Source organism: Eulemur rufifrons, chromosome 5 (assembly GCF_041146395.1).
Source record: "Eulemur rufifrons isolate Redbay chromosome 5, OSU_ERuf_1, whole genome shotgun sequence".
Classification (NCBI taxonomy): Eukaryota; Metazoa; Chordata; class Mammalia; order Primates; family Lemuridae; genus Eulemur; species Eulemur rufifrons.
In genome coordinates, this window is record NC_090987.1 from 22,055,244 (window position 1) to 22,071,371 (window position 16,128).

The window sequence follows — 16,128 nt, forward strand, 5'->3', positions numbered from 1 at the left end:
AGATCTTTTTTTTAGCATTTAGGTAAAATTATATTTCATCTCTTCATAGCTCTATAAATAGCTAACGAAGGTTTCTTTGTGCCCCATCTGAGAGGTACGGGATTGGACGCTATTTTCTGGCCTTGCCTGTTTGGTTTTTATCATTTCTTCATGTGTCTTATAAACTGTAGTGGCTGCCACTTTCTCAGTAAAATGCTTATTTGGGAAGAGGAGTTAATTTATTAAAGCTTTCCTCAGAAGAAAGCTGGTAGTGGGTTCATTGGAGCGATACTCCAAGGCCATGTAGCAAGTGTTCTCTTCTGCCAGAATTAGAACTTTGGAACTGTGGGTTTAAAGTGTTAATTCAGACCACTGGCATTTGAACTTTGTTCCTGCAGTGGAACCCATTTTTAAATAAAAATATGAGAGCCTTATTACGTAAAGTAGGTAAATACAGAATGATTCTGGTTAGAAGTAGCCATGGGAGGGTACATTTTTCACAGTAGCCCCTAAGGTCCAGTTTTGCTAAATAAATGGTTTGAAAACCACTGATCCAAGCTATGTTACCATATCAGTGTGTGCTTTAAAGTGATTAAGTGATTGAGAAATACCTTTAAAATGACTGAGCTTTTATCTCCCCTGAAGTAGCTGAGTTGATTTTGTTCCCTTTCCAGTCATTGACCTTCCTGTAAAAGTTATTTTGAATGTTATTTTTAGAAGCCTGATAAGTATTTTATGTAAATAAAGAGAATATTATCTCTCATCTTTAATACAGATTTTTTTGTTTGTAGAATTACTCCATGTCTGTATATCTTGTACGACAGCTCACATCAGCCATGTTATTACAGAGATTAAAAATGAAAGGTATTAGAAACCCTGATCATTCCAGAGCACTAAGTAAGTAATATTTGTAAGACTGAGCATATGAGATGCCTTAATGGAAAAAAAAACAACAAAAACTCACACACATCAAATATTTATATTAGTATGTATTTATTTAGCTTGTGTATATAGTAGTTTGTATACTTTACCTGGTGAATGAAATCACAGACACATTACCACATACATAATAGTTTTAACTTGTCAAAAGAAGCATAAGTATATTTTTCTTTTCTATTTACACATTTAACAAGTGTTGGAAACAGCCAATACTGCTTGATAAAAATAGTGATGAACGTGTTAGAAAAGCTTTGAAGCTTAGGGTACTGCTGCATTTCAGCTTACTCTCGTAATTGTTTTGTTCTTAAGTCTTAAACAGCTTTCTGTATTGAAACTCTTCTTTACCAGCAGTTTTACTTTTAAAAATTTATATAAACATGTCTAGAGTTTGCAAGTTCATAATTCTTTAACCTAAAACTGGGAGTTTGGTAATGTTTTCAATACATTAATATTGATTTTTTTTTTTGTTTCTTGATCTGTTCAAAGTGTTTGGGAAATTTTAAAATAAGATGCTATGTATTTCTATTAATTCTGTTCCTGTGTCTCCATTAATTTTTTTTTTTTAATTTTACTTTTTTTCTCTTCTTTTTTAAAGTTAAAGAAAAACTTACTGCGGATCCTGATAGTGAAATTGCTACAACTAGTCTTCGGGTATCCTTGATGTGCCCTGTAAGTAAAGCAACAAAATGTTCTGGGGAATTTTACTTTTTATAAGTGATTAATTTTCCTGTAAAAGTAAGTGTGGAAATGAATATTACAATAGAATTCTGAACTAATTATGGCAGAAAATACTGAGGACTTGCTAAGAAGTTGTCAGAAAATTACTAATCTAGTTTGAGAGATGAAACCAACTCCCAAGAAAAAGTATAGCAGACTGTACTTACAATTGTGTTGTTGGAGTACCAAAGAAGAGATGGGGAGGTCAGGAGTAGTAGATGAAGGCTTCTTTAAAATCAGTAATGTTGGGGGAGCCTTTCCACATGAGAAGAACTTTATGAGAAAAGTCATGAAATCAGAAATTTATAATGTAGTTTTAGGGGCATTTGATGACTGCTCACCAATGTGAGAAATGTAATTTTTAAATAGAGAGAAAATTGTGTCAGAAAGAGAGAGAAGGGAAGAATTTGTTGAGTTCCTACTATGTAATCCTCATTTAACTGTCTTAGTGAACCTTTGTGGAGCAGTGTCAGATTAAGAAACTTGGACTGAAAGAGGTTGGCTAACCAAATTGAACAGTTAGTTATAGAACAAGTATAAACATTTTAGTGTTCTGACATTATTCCAGTTCTCTTTCCAACATACTATGCTGCCAGATTGGGCTAAAATATAAATGTCCTGATTATAAGTACATCTCTCTATCACCCTGGAAAGTGGTATTTGTAGATACCTTTCTTTCTGAAGCTTTAATTTTTTTTAATCATTATTTATTTAAAAAAATTAACTTGCCTTTCTTGAAGAAGAGTAGGATTTTGTGAAATTGAGATTGCTTAGAAACTAGGAATCTGTGGTTATCAAACTCAGAGAGGAGGTGTGCATTTCCAGCACAGGAGGACATTAATACCCTGGGTGGGGGGAGAGGGAGGGTAAGTAGATAGTGGCAGAGGCTCTAGAGAGAGTATGTGATTTGGACCCATGACCTCCTGTGCTCACAAGCTCCATGCAAACCTTCAAGCACGAGCTCTTTTGAGTATCTTCATATTATCTTTTTTTCCCTTTCTAATGTTAAAATTGACATTAGATTGAAACAATTTAAATTTCCATTTTATTGCTCACAAACAATTGGATATTGACAGTTTTTATAGTTTAATCCTAGTATATTTAGCACGCACTAATTGCTGGTTATATTCTACACATAGTCATTGTATGGGGCGGGAACTCAAGTCATCTTTATGTTTTGTTTTGTTTTGTTTTGTTTTATTTCTTTTAGGGACAAGGTCTCGCTCTGTCACTCAGGCTGGAGAGCAGTGGTGTGATCATAGTTCACTACAGCCTCAAACTCCTGGCCTTAAGTGATCCACCTGCCTCAGCCCTCCCAAGTAGCTGGGACTAGAGGCTCCAGCCACCCTGCTTGGCACCTTTGTGTTTTAGTATGTCAAGCTATTCTATCAGGAGGAAAATCTACTCAGTTTACATAAGGAGCTCTATAGTTGCACAATGCCATTTTCTTAGGATCTGTTTGGTTTTTTCTTTCCTTCAAACAGACTGCATTATACACGAAAACAACTAAAACAAAATGCAATGGGCAAACATACTTTCTGAAAGGATTCTCGGATTTTCAGTAATAGTGAAAGTAGTATATCAGAGAGATTAAGATTCCTTCTATATAAGGTATGGTGGCTCATGCCTGTAATCTTAGCACTCTGGGAGGTCAAGGCACTCTAGGAGGATCACTTGAGTCCAGGCATTTGAGACCAGCCTGGGCAATATAGCAAGACCTCATCTCTACAAAATAAAAATAAAAGAATAGGGAGCAGTTCTTTTCAAACATGCCAATTTTAAGAAAATTAACTTTTCAATTTGAAGAGATGAAGTAACAGGACAAGTTTTTTAATCTTGCTTTAAGCTTATTAAATAGTTTTTTTTCCCTCTGTTTATAAGTAACAACATGTCTGTTTCTGAGACTCTTTGGAGCTTTTCCTCAGAGCTCATCCTACCTGATTTTTTTTGGAATACTTTCTAAGAAAAGAATGAATGATACTCTTTGGGCTGTGTAGTAGGGTTAACACAAAGTTGGGTAGCTAAACTGCAATATATGGTATATATTAATTAGAAAACCAAACACAGGTGTTTTGATCAGATTTGATGAATGGATGGCAGACATTAGATGATGAAAGCAGCTTTTGAGGAAGAAATAGTCCTAGTATCAGTTGTAAAAAGTAGAATGGAGACCAGCCAGCTACTGTGGAAACAACACAAGATCTAGTGCACTAACGGGAAATGGAGAAGGAAATAAATGGATCCCAGGCATTTGAAGGATAAGTGGTGGACCCTGGATTTATTTGGCAAAATGAGAAAAAAATGATAGCACAGTGGTGGTGGAAGAAATGTTTGTTGTATTTTTCACAATATATTTATAAAACAATTTAGAGTAGACATGAGTCTGAATAGTGGGAGCAAGTTCCAAAATGTATGTTTTCATTGATGAAGTTCCTAGTGACTGTAGCCATGAACTTCTCCATACCTTTAGACAGCGCTGGTAGTTTGACCCTGCTAAGTAGGTGTGAGTGACTGGAGTGTGTTTGATATGTTATATACACATGCTTATATTTTATATCATTACTGTCCTTGGGACCTAAGGAAGGAAATTTCACAGTAGTTATTGAAAAGGGATCTGATTGAGCATGCTTCATTATATTTCTGACCACAATATCTGATTTTTGCATGGGAGTTTCGTTTTACCTTTGTGATGTTAGCTAGTGAATTTCCAGTCTGTCCTGCAGAAGTGGGCTGAGTAGTTGTGGGGATAGAAGAGGAAAGATGGGTTTGATTTTTGTCTCTTGAGATATTCTGACTGATCTGTTTAAAAAAAAAGTTCTCCTAAAACAAGTTTGGAACCACCAATTTGGGCCATTTTGACTTATAAACTCTTCTTAATTTAGATTCCTACCAATTAGTCAAAAGTGAAGTGAATATCAACTTAAATACTACCTGCCTAACATTTTCTAAGAAAAATGTGTTGCATTGGTTAGATACCATTTCATTCATAAAAATAATCCATTGCAAGAAAGCATTGTTACTGATTAAATTATAATTTAGCACATTCAAATAATTTTTAATAGCATGTGATAGTATTAGGAAATCAATCAAATTTTTCTAGCTAGTAATAAATGCTTACTTAGGGAATGCTCATTAACTCTTGTGAAAGACACTAGGGTAAGATTAAATTTAGGATCAGAAACTTTTATAGTCCTGGATATTCTCACCTCTGTATGCTGTAGAAATTACTGCCTTAAAAGGCAGTGACAGGAGAGATGAAAATGGTGTAGAAGAAGAAAAAGGCAAAAACAGTGGTTTGCAAAATGTGGGCCCAGGGATACCTGAGGGTCCTGGAGACTCTTGAGGAGGTCTACAAAGTCAAAACCATTTTTATAATAATACTAACACATAATTTCAGGTTTTTTGGCTCTTACTCTCTTATAAAGCGATGTTCAACAGGTTACCTGACAGGTGATGATGTCATTGCTCTGATAGAATGTGTACTTGTATCCTTTGTCTTATTTTTAAATATCTGTTTTAATTTCCAATCAGTATTGATACATGTAGCTCACATACATAACTCTTTGAAGTTCTTAGTTTTTTAATGTAAAGGAGTTCTGAAACCAAAAGTTTGAGAACTGGTAACGTATAAAAACCATGGTAGGCTGAGTTAAAACATTATTTAAAAAAAAAAAATCATGGCCGGGCGCGGTGGCTCACGCCTGTAATCCTAGCACTCTGGGAGGCCGAGGTGGGCGGATCGTTTGAGCTCAGGAGTTCGAGACCAGCCTGAGCAAGAGCGAGACCCCATCTCTACTAAAAATAGAAAGAAATTATATGGACAGCTAAAAATATATATAGAAAAAATTAGCCGGGCATGGTGGCGCATGCCTGTAATCCCAGCTACTCGGGAGGCTGAGACAGGAGGATCGCTTGAGTTCAGGAGTTTGAGGTTGCTGTGAGCTAGGCTGACGCCACGGCACTCACTCTAGCCTGGGCAACAGAGTGAGACTCTGTCTCAAAAAAAAAAAAAAAAAAAAAAAAAAAAAAAAAATCATAAAAGTTGACAAATGATACCTACTTTATTATAAAATTCAAGTAGAACAGAAACAAAATGAAAATTTAAAATTAACAAGGTCTGTTATTCAGAAGTAACACTAATAATATTAATATGTTATATCTTTCTAGATTTCTTTGTTCATAATCATATGTATGTTTATTGGAAAAAATTGCATTGTGTTATATATACTGTTGTATGGATTTTTGTTTTTAAATTAACAATGTGTCTTAAATATATTAGCATGTATAAATCTCTTATTTTAATCACTATAGGCATTTTGTTGAATGGGTATGGTGTAACTTATTTATTCAACCTATTCTAGTCGTTATGTGGGTGGTTTCCAATCACTGTAAAAAAGCCAACTCACTTATGGATGGAATATTCGTGAATAAAATGCCAGCCAATATTTATACCAGTACTATTTAGAAAGAGTAGTAACGTGACAACAAAAGGATACCTCCTAGGAATACAAGGATAGTTTGATTTTTAGAAAGTCTATTAATAAGTCAATTACTCATCTTATAATCGAAAAGATGAAACAGCCTGTGATCATCTCATTGGGTGCTGAATAGGTATTAAGTCAATATTGATTTTTAATAGAACAAAAACTTAGCAAAATAGGAAAAGGTGGGTAAGTAAACCCAAAAGCTAGCACCATGTGTAATGTTACAAAACTAGGAGTATCTCAGGAATGTGAGGAAACATTTATTTGAATTTGTGTTATAGCTCCAACAGCTGTGTCTCAGTGAGTTTTATTTACTTACTTACTTATTTATTTTTCAGTGGTGATGATCAAGATAGAGTATGTTTTAGCCTCTTGTATTAATAGCTTCAGCATCTTCATTTCAAAAATAGAAATATAAATACCAGCTTTTCTGGGGTCATAGGATTGTTTTGAGTATTATATGTGATTTGTGTAAAATCCCTTAGCATGCTATAAGACTTTAGATAAGTTAAGGGGTAGTTTGTTATTAAAGGAGGAAAAATATAAAAGCACATGTTTTAAGAAGATAAGTTGCCTCAGGTTTTATTCTGACCTTTTCTGTTTTAGATGATGAGTTCTGATGTGCTGCATACTTGCTCGAATCACTGTTATTTTCAGGATCCCTTTTTAGAATCCTGGTTAGACACTCAGGTAGAGGCAGTTGTAATACAGTGATAAGAGTATGGAGTCTGCAGCTAGAGCTTCTTGGTTCAGATCTTAGCTCTACCATTTTCTAACTCTGTAATGTTAGTCAGGTTTCTTAGCTTCTTTGTCTTTAGTGCCCTCATTTATAAAATGGGGATGATAATATCACCCTTTTTATTATAATTGTTAAATTTACATGTAAAAGTGTTTTGGGGGTTAATGTACTCAACACTGTACCTTGCATGTAGGTAGAACTGTGTAAGCATCACTCCTCACACAGTGTTGATTATTTGGCTAAATTATTTTCTTTTTAAATTGCAGAATAAGCAAATGTTCATTTTAGAGGACTTAGAAATTAGAGAGGAATCAAAAGAAAAAAAAAAGGAACATCCTAAAAATTCTGCCACCCAGGCAGAGTTAAGAATGTTATAATTTTGCTGTGAATTCTTCCAAACTTTATAATGCGTATAAAGAAGTCCATCCTTCATCCTTTTCTCTTTTTCTTTGCCCCCTTTCAGTCTTTTTTCATTCTTCTACTATCTGGTCAACAAACACTGAGCACGTACTATGAGGACAGTGGGATTTAGTGGTGAACATAGACACAGACTCTGTCCTTGAGCTTAGGATCTAGTGGGAGAAACAAATATTCAAATAAAGTAACAGAGCTGGTTATGGACATATTTTCTGTAAAGAAAGTATGTGAGGAAGTTTGAAGGATTATATAGGAAAACCTGATCTGATTTAATTTGGGTGTTGCGTATCTCTTGATCAAGAGACCACCACCTGTTGGAATAAGAATTGAACAGAGCACTATAGTTATTCAAAAGTACATTAAAAAATTGACACATTTGGTTATATGAAAGTAAAAAATTTTCATAAACAGATGGAAAATACATTTGTACTTCATATCACACATAAGGCTGATTTCTCATACAAAGAACTCCTATAAATAGACAACAAAAGATTAATAATGAAAAATGAGAAAAGGTTATAAACAGACAATTCTTAGAAACACAAGTGACTCTTAGAAGTAAAAAAAAAAAAAAACTCAACTACTACTTATATAATAGTAAGAGAAATGTAGTTCACAACTATGATAGACTATTTTTCAACTACCAGATTGTCAGAGATCCAAGAACTCAGTAACACTATATTGACAAGGTCAAATGGAACCAGCCACATTAATACCCTGTATGTGTACATCAATAGGTAACCTTTGTGGAAGGTAGTATGTTAATGTGACAAAAATCACAAATGTACTTTCCCTTTGACCTAAAATGTTTACTTCTAGGAATTTATCCTATAAATATTTATTACAGCATTGTTTGTAGTGATAAAAGACTGGAAACAATTTAAAACAATTTAAATGTCCATCACTAGTATGCTGGTTAAATAAATTATGACGCCTTCATATAATGGTAGCTTTTTATATACCAATATATGTGCAGTAGTCACCAAGGTGTGTGACAGAGTAAGATGCAGTGTGTATTGTATGCCACCATTTGTGGGAAAATATTTTTCAAAATATATGCTTACGTGTGTAGTAGGACGTGCAAGAGACAGATGACAGTGGTTTTCTCTAAATAGGGAAACGGGGAACCAGGTGAGGAGTCTTGTTTTTATTGTATATATATTGTATTCTACCTGTGATTTACATGTTAACCTATTTTATAAAAATGAAATGGTCTTTCAAAATTCATAGGGCAATCAGTGAAGACAAATAAAGTACATGGTAATCTTGATGGAAATAAATTCTGGTTTGGATTTCTTTTTCATTTTGATCATCTTGTATGTTGTCTTTGGACTTTATGACTGACTACATTTCGTTTGAGGCTTTGTTCTCCTCCTGAACTAGTTTTCTATGTTGTGTTCCCCGTCCTGTAGTTAGGAAAAATGAGGCTGACAATCCCATGCCGTGCAGTGACTTGTACACATCTGCAGTGTTTTGATGCTGCCCTTTATCTACAAATGAATGAGAAGAAGCCCACCTGGATTTGTCCTGTGTGTGACAAAAAAGCTGCCTATGAGAGTCTAATACTAGATGGGTAAGTATATCACTTAACAGCTATTGGCTATGTCTTTGTTGAGTCTAATATAAATTCTATGCCAGCATAAAGTCCAGATGTTTGTATGTTTTCTGTTTTATACATGATGATAATCAAACTTATTTTTTAAACTGTGGCTAGTGGCCCTTTTGTCTTTACAATATGATTTGTGTTGAAGCCAAGAGGGTGTGTAGTTTCCTTTTATTTTTGCATCCCAAGATCAGATTTTATAGAGCCAGTAGGAAATGGAAAAGTCTGTTTGCTGTTGTCATTTTGCTTGGCTAGAACTTCTTGAAGTAGCAATTAGGGTCTGTGCAAAAATACCAGAGGAAGCATAGTTGCATTACATAGCTATGAAGTTCAAACGAATTCATGCTCAGGTTTTTCTGACTCCTGAACCCAGACTCTCTTAAGCATCATCTCATCTCATTGTACATGTCAGAATTTGGAAAATGGTATGAACTTATTTTCAATAAGTGTGAGGTATCCTTTTTTTCAAATAACACTTCTTTAAAAATTGCATATGTCATCTGTGTACCACTGTAAGAATTAGAAAATATAGTTAATGGAAAGATTAAAATCGTTAACTCCATCTTGTGGGGTTGTTCATCTTTTTTGCCTTTTAATTGTATTTACTGTGACTTTTTTTTCATTCGAAAGCTTTACATTTTGACTTCGAGTCTGTTTTTTGCTTTTCGATTCCTGTCTTTAATTTGTTTAGAAAATTCTAGAGATTTTATAGAAACATTCACTTGTTTTTTTTATCAGATACATTTATCATTTTGTTTTTTTCTAATTGTGCACTTCTTCCATCATGCATTGATTGCTTCATGAAGTCATTCAACACAACACTTATTAAATACCTATTATGTGTCAGATACTGGGTCTAAAATGGTGAACAGAGCACTTCTAATGTGGGAGACAGAAATTGCATATTAAGTGTCAAGTGCTGTGAAGGTAGAGAATGACACTATGTGAGGAGTATTGAGGAGGGGGAAGAAACTTCAGGGTAGCGAGTAGGTGATCTCATTAAGGTAGGGATCACCCCACCCTAGCACCCAAGTTGCTAGTAGTCTCAACAGCATTTATTGAGTAATCTCATTAATAGCTTTTTATATAAATAGTGGTGTTAATTTCTGAACTGTTTCATTGATTAAAGTACTGGTTGGCCAGTATTTTGATTATTGGATTTCTATCATGCATTAATATTTCTTAGGCCATTTCTTTTCAAAATATTTTGGACTAGTATCAATATATTCTGCCATAGTCACTTGAATAAAAGTGTTCTCAAATTATATAAAACAATCATTTTTGGATTTTGGTTGGAATTGTGCTGTTTTCAGTATAATTAGGGAAAATAAATATCTTCTCATGAGGAGGCATTTTTTTCCATTTTTACTTATTTTTATCAGCTTTATTGAGGTATGAGAGCTACATATTTGTAAAGTGTACAAGTTGATAAATTTTGACCTATTTTTATATACTCGTGAAATCACCCCAGTCAAGGTCATGAACCATACCCATCACACCCGAAGTTTTCTCATGTATCATTGTAATCTGTCCCTCTCACTCAGTCCTCAGGCAAATACTGATATATTTTCTGTTGCTATAGATTAGTTTGGATTTTCTAGAATTTTATATGAATAGAATCATAAAGTATGTGCTTTCTTTGTCTAGCTTCTTTAACTCAGTGTACTTACTTGAAAAACATCCTGTTGCTACATATACCAGTAGTTCATTTTTATTGCTGAGTTCCATTCCACACCAGTTTTCAGCTCACACGTTGATGGGTTGTTTCTGATTTGGAGCTGTTGCAAATAGAGATACTATGAACATTCACACCCAAGTCTTTGTGTGGACTGAGGTTTTCATTTATCTTGGGTAAACAACTAGGAGTACAATGCCTGGTAACGTGCTAGGTATATGCTTAACTTTGTAAGAAACTGTCAGATTATTTTCCAAAGTGCTTGTGCTATTTCATATTCTTACTAGCAGTTTATCAGTTTCAGTTGCTCTGCATTCTCACCAACATTTGGTATGATTTTAGACAGTCTAGTGTTATATAGAGGTATCCCATTGTGGATTTAATTTGCCTTTCTCTTACTACTAATTGTATTGAACATCTTTTTGTGTGTTTATTTTTCATCTGTATCTCTTTGGTGAAGTGACTTTTCAAACTTTTGCCCAGTTTTTAATTGGGTTGTTTGTTTTCATATTATTGAGTTTTGATGATTCTTTATGTATTTTGGATATAAATCTGTTACCAGATGTATGATTTGCAAATGTTTTCCGCCATTTTATCTTTTTAGTCTCTTAACATTGTCTTTCAGATTGCAGATGTGCTTAATTTGAATGAAGGCCAATTTATCAAGGTTTTCTTCTATGGATTGTGCTTTTTGATAGTATTTTAAGACATTTTCCCTAACTCAAGGTCACAAAGATTTTTTCTGTGCTTCCTTTAAGAGTTTTATAATTTACTTTCACATTTAAAAGACCTATCATTCATATCAAGTTAATTTTTGTGTATGATGTAAGATAAAGATCAAGGTTTTTTGAGGGGAGTGTTATATGGCCATGTGATTGTTGTACCACCATTTGTTGAAAAGATAGGGGTTTTTTTACTCATTGAATTGGTTTTGCACCTTTTTCAAAAATCAGTTGACCATATACGTGTGAATCTGTCTCTAGACTCTGTTCTATTGATGTGTTTGTATTTATATCAATACTGCATTTTCTGGAAGTCAGGTAGTATGAATGATGTTCCAACTTTGTTATTCTTTTTCAAAATTATTTTGGCTATCGTAGATCCTTTGCATTTCCATATAAATTTTAGAATCAGTTTGTCAATTAGAAAAGCTTGCTGGAATTTTGATTTGTATTGCATTGACTCTTGTAGATCAGTTTGTGTTGACATAACAATATTGAGTCTTCTAATCTGTGAACATGTTATGTCTTTCAATTTAAGTCTCAGCAGTGTTCTGTAGTTTTCAATGTATCTTGAACATCTTTTGTCAGATTTATCTCTCAACATTTCATATTCCTATGTGGTATTTTTTTTTTAAGTTCTGGTTTTGCTAATATATAGAAATGTAGTTGATTTTTGCATATTGCTCTCATATCAAGTTATGTTACTAAAATCACTTTATGTAGTTCTCATAGCTTTGTTGTAGATTGCATAATATCTTCTAAATATGTTGTTTTTGAATAAAAAGTTTTATTCCTTTCTAATGTTGGATGCCTTTTAATATGTTGTCCTGCTTTCTTGCACTCATAGTATGATGAATTATGTTGATTGACTTGAATGTTAAACTAACCTCATATTCTGGAAATAAACCCCACTTGGTCATGATTTGTTATCCTGTTTATTTGTTATTGGATTTGCTTTGCACAGTTCATGGGGGATGTTGGTATTTAAATTTTCTTGTAATATCTTTGGTTTTAGTGTCAGAGTAATGCTGACATTATACAATGAATTGGGAAGTAGTAGTAGTATTTATCCTTAAATATTTGGTAGAATTCCCTAGAGAAGACATTTGGCCCTGGGATTTTCTTTGTGGAGAAGTCTTTAAATACAAATCCAACTTCTTTAACAGACATGGTGCTTCTTAGATGTTATCTATTTTTTTTGAGTGAACTTGAATACATTTGACTAGAATTTTCTCAATTTTATTGATCTATTTAAAGAACCAGACTTGGGGTTTCCTTGACTTTTTCTCTATTTTTCTCTTTTTGTTTCCTATTTCTTTTGTTTCTGTTTTGTTCTTTATTTCCCTTTTCTTGCTTATTTTCACTGTCATTTGCACTTTTTCTAGTTTCATAAAATTATTCATTTGAGACCTTGTTTTCTTTTTTTTTTTTTTTTTTTTTTTTTTGTTGAGACAGAGTCTCACTTTGTTGCCCAGGCTAGAGTGAGTGCCGTGGCGTCAGCTTAGCTCACAGCAACCTCAGACTCCTCGGCTTAAGCGATCCTACTGCCTCAGCCTCCCGAGTAGCTGGGACTACAGGCATGCGCCACTATGCCCAGCTAATTTTTTCTATATAGATTTTTAGTTGTCCATATAATGTCTTTCTATTTTTAGTAGAGACGGGGTCTCGCTCAGGCTGGTCTCGAACTCCTGACCTTGAGCGATCCACCCGCCTCGGCCTCCCAGAGTGCTAGGATTACAGGCGTGAGCCACTGCGCCCGGCCGAGACCTTGTTTTCTAATAGGGGAAGATTAGGGCTATAAATTTTCCTGTAAGTACTACTTTAGCTACTGTCTACAAATTTTATTATATTTTCATTTTCATTCAGTTCAAAATACTTTCTGATTTCTGTTTTATTTTGTTTTGACTCATGGATTTGGGTTAGTTTCTAAATACGGATTTTTCATGTATTTTTCTGATACTGACTTCAAACTTAATTCCATTTTTGTCATATGACATAATTTGTGTGCTTCACTTATTTTAAATTTGTTGAAACTTTTTATGTCCCTATTCCTCTCCTTTTATTGCTTGTTCTTTCTCCCACTGCTATGATTCTTTTTTCTTGATATTAAAGTTTATAAAGTATTTTATTGCATAATAACTTCCGTCTGCTTATGTTTGCTATATGTGCTGTGTTAGAAGCTGTTCTTACCACCAATCCCAGCTAGGAGACTCCAAAGACTATTTCTGTTTAGCCTGTGATATTTTAGATGATAGTCAGTTACTCTTGTGTTGCCTTTTACAGATGTAAACCCCAAGAGGAGGGAGGTATAATAGTAGTTGTAAAGTATGAAGTATTGAAATAACCACCTCCCTCCCTCAAAAAAAAAAAAAGGTAGCATTACCTCTGTTTCCAAGGTAATATGTATTACTTTCTTGGTTCACTTTTGAACAAAGCTATTGATTACATGTATGTACTTCTTAATTGGTTTATAGGCTTTTTATGGAAATTCTCAATGACTGTTCTGATGTGGATGAGATCAAATTCCAAGAAGATGGTTCTTGGTGTCCAATGAGACCGAAGAAAGAAGCTATGAAAGTATCCAGCCAACCGTGTACAAAAATAGAAAGTATGTACAGAATGGCAGCAGAGAGCAAAGCAATGAGACTTGTGCAACATTATCATTACTCTTGGCCACTAGAACTCCAGTTGGAGTTCACTTTGCTAACTTCACCTTTTGACCATAGGAATTTCCCCCACAAATGATTTTTATTCTTTCCTAAAGACATGTGCTAAAGTTTATGCCACCTTATCAGCCTTTTCATAGTATATTTTCATATGTAAAATAAATGAAACAATCATCTAAAGGAATTTTGATAACGTTTGTTACAAAATGAAAAGTCACAAATGATATTTATATGGACAGTTTTTCAGAAGTGTTTTTAGGGTATCTGTAGGTGTGGTTGGAGAGGCTGCATCACTGATTAATAGACTTGAGGATTGGGAAGAGTGGTCACAGGTTAGTTGCTTAGAAAGTGAACTAATTATTAACTTTCGTTTCTTTGTGGGAAGGAAGTTTACCATTGCCTTGGTCACCTAGAATGTGTACTCATACGTGAACTCCCTGCATCTGTCCACACTGAGTGGAGGAAACTGAGGGCAGTTTGAGCAAATGAAACCCATAGGTGAACTTAAAGTTTCTTTTTATCTAACACAGTCTACTCACTGCATTGAAATTTGTTCTAACTGTATTTGGAGTTCTAACAAAGTAATGAATAATAGATTATCACAGTAAGAGGAAAGGAAAAAAATGAAGGATTTATGCCAGTATTAATTATTCTTCTGTGATTGGTACTGGACCAGAGAATGCAATGACCAAGGCTGCCTTCATCTTTCAGAAAAATAAGGAGTGATTTGAGAAGTTGCTGCTGCTTCTCCGTTATCAATTACCATTCATTTTTGACTGAATATATTACAGGGAATAATGTACTTTTCTGTGAAAATGTGAGTTAACATTTGGTGTATGAGACTATCTAAGGGGACAGAAAGAACCTAGGTGATTAGTAGATAATTCATAAGAAAAGCTTTAAATGTCTGAATAACTTAAGTGAGAAGTTTGAGTTTTTTTCAATTTAATCAAGGTGAAGCTTTTTATCAAGGTTTGGTTTATGGTGAGGAGTCTGTACATTCTTTGACATGAACACGATTGCTAGAATGGAAGTATCTAATTCTGAGTAAACTGTGCCACATGTCTGTGAGAATACACATCTAATGAAACCACACACATATTCGTGTCCCATGGCCTTTTACCAATTCCCTACCTCCAGGTGTCTGTCTGTAAAATGGTGACTTGGGGTGACACAGCAAGCAGCAGGATCTGCACAGATCCATCGGCAGTGCTAGAGAGATAACTAAGAACATGCTGTCCGAGGAAGACTTTTGACCCTCTGTCAAGGACTAGAGCTTACTTGTCTCCCCCATGAGCAGTCATTTTGTAGACAGATCTGGAGTTAGGGAGTTGGATTCTTTCCATGGGACAGAGTATTTGGCATCACTGACTTGTATATTGTCATGAATGTACTGCACAAGTAAGACTCTATGGCAAGAGTTTATTTGTGTTACACCTTTGATTTTTTTTTTTTTTCTTCTCTTCTGTTTCCCTACACACAGGTTCAAGTGTTCTCAGTAAGCCTTGCTCAGTGACTGTAGCCAGTGAGGCAAGTAAGAAGAAAGTGGATGTTATTGACCTAACAGTAGAAACCTCTTCTGATGAAGAGGAAGATCCTCCTGCCAAAAGGAAATGCATCTTTATGTCAGAAACACAAAGCAGCCCAACCAAAGGGTTTGTTAATTTATAGTTCACTATTGTTCATTACACTTGAAACTGATTGTTCTTGGATAGGATTGTAAATGTCTCTGAGGAGGTGCTTGACTGTAGAAGGCTATTTTAATTTGCCTTTGTTCAGCTGAAATATTTTAAAGCAAGCATGTCGTTTATAGCAGTGGCCCCCAACCTTTTTGGTACCAGGGGCTGGTTTCATGGAAGACAGTTTTTCCACGAATTTGGGGCGAGGGGAGGTGGAGCTCAGGCAGTGATGCAAGTCTTGGGGAGTGGCTGAATACAGGTGAAGCTTCCCTGCCGCTGCTCACTTCCTGCTCTGTGGCTTGGTTCCTAACAGGCCACGGACCGGTACTGGTTCCTGGCTTAGGCGTTGGGGACTGCAGGTTTATAGGAAAGCAAATTTTGATGAACAAAATATTTACATCTTTGGAAAGTGAGAGTTTGAGGTATTTATTTCCTACTTGATAGTTTTTGTTATTTTCTTGAACCTATTTGTAAGGAAATTTGGCATCTCAGACCAACGTAAGGAAGC

At 34.7% G+C, this 16,128-nt stretch overlaps 1 protein-coding gene across 4 annotated transcripts in view; it reads left to right on the plus strand.

Annotated features, from left to right (window-relative positions):
• PIAS2 (protein inhibitor of activated STAT 2) overlaps positions 1 to 16,128 on the plus strand; it is an 81,645-nt gene that overhangs the window by 48,406 nt on the left and 17,111 nt on the right. For all 4 annotated transcript variants that reach the window (XM_069468438.1, XM_069468437.1, XM_069468440.1 and 1 more), the window contains exons 7-11: positions 771 to 876; positions 1,514 to 1,587; positions 8,688 to 8,848; positions 13,750 to 13,883; positions 15,425 to 15,596. In XM_069468438.1, coding sequence (XP_069324539.1) covers positions 771 to 876; positions 1,514 to 1,587; positions 8,688 to 8,848; positions 13,750 to 13,883; positions 15,425 to 15,596 — 647 coding nt within the window. The remainder of the gene's footprint in view (positions 1 to 770; positions 877 to 1,513; positions 1,588 to 8,687; positions 8,849 to 13,749; positions 13,884 to 15,424; positions 15,597 to 16,128) is intronic.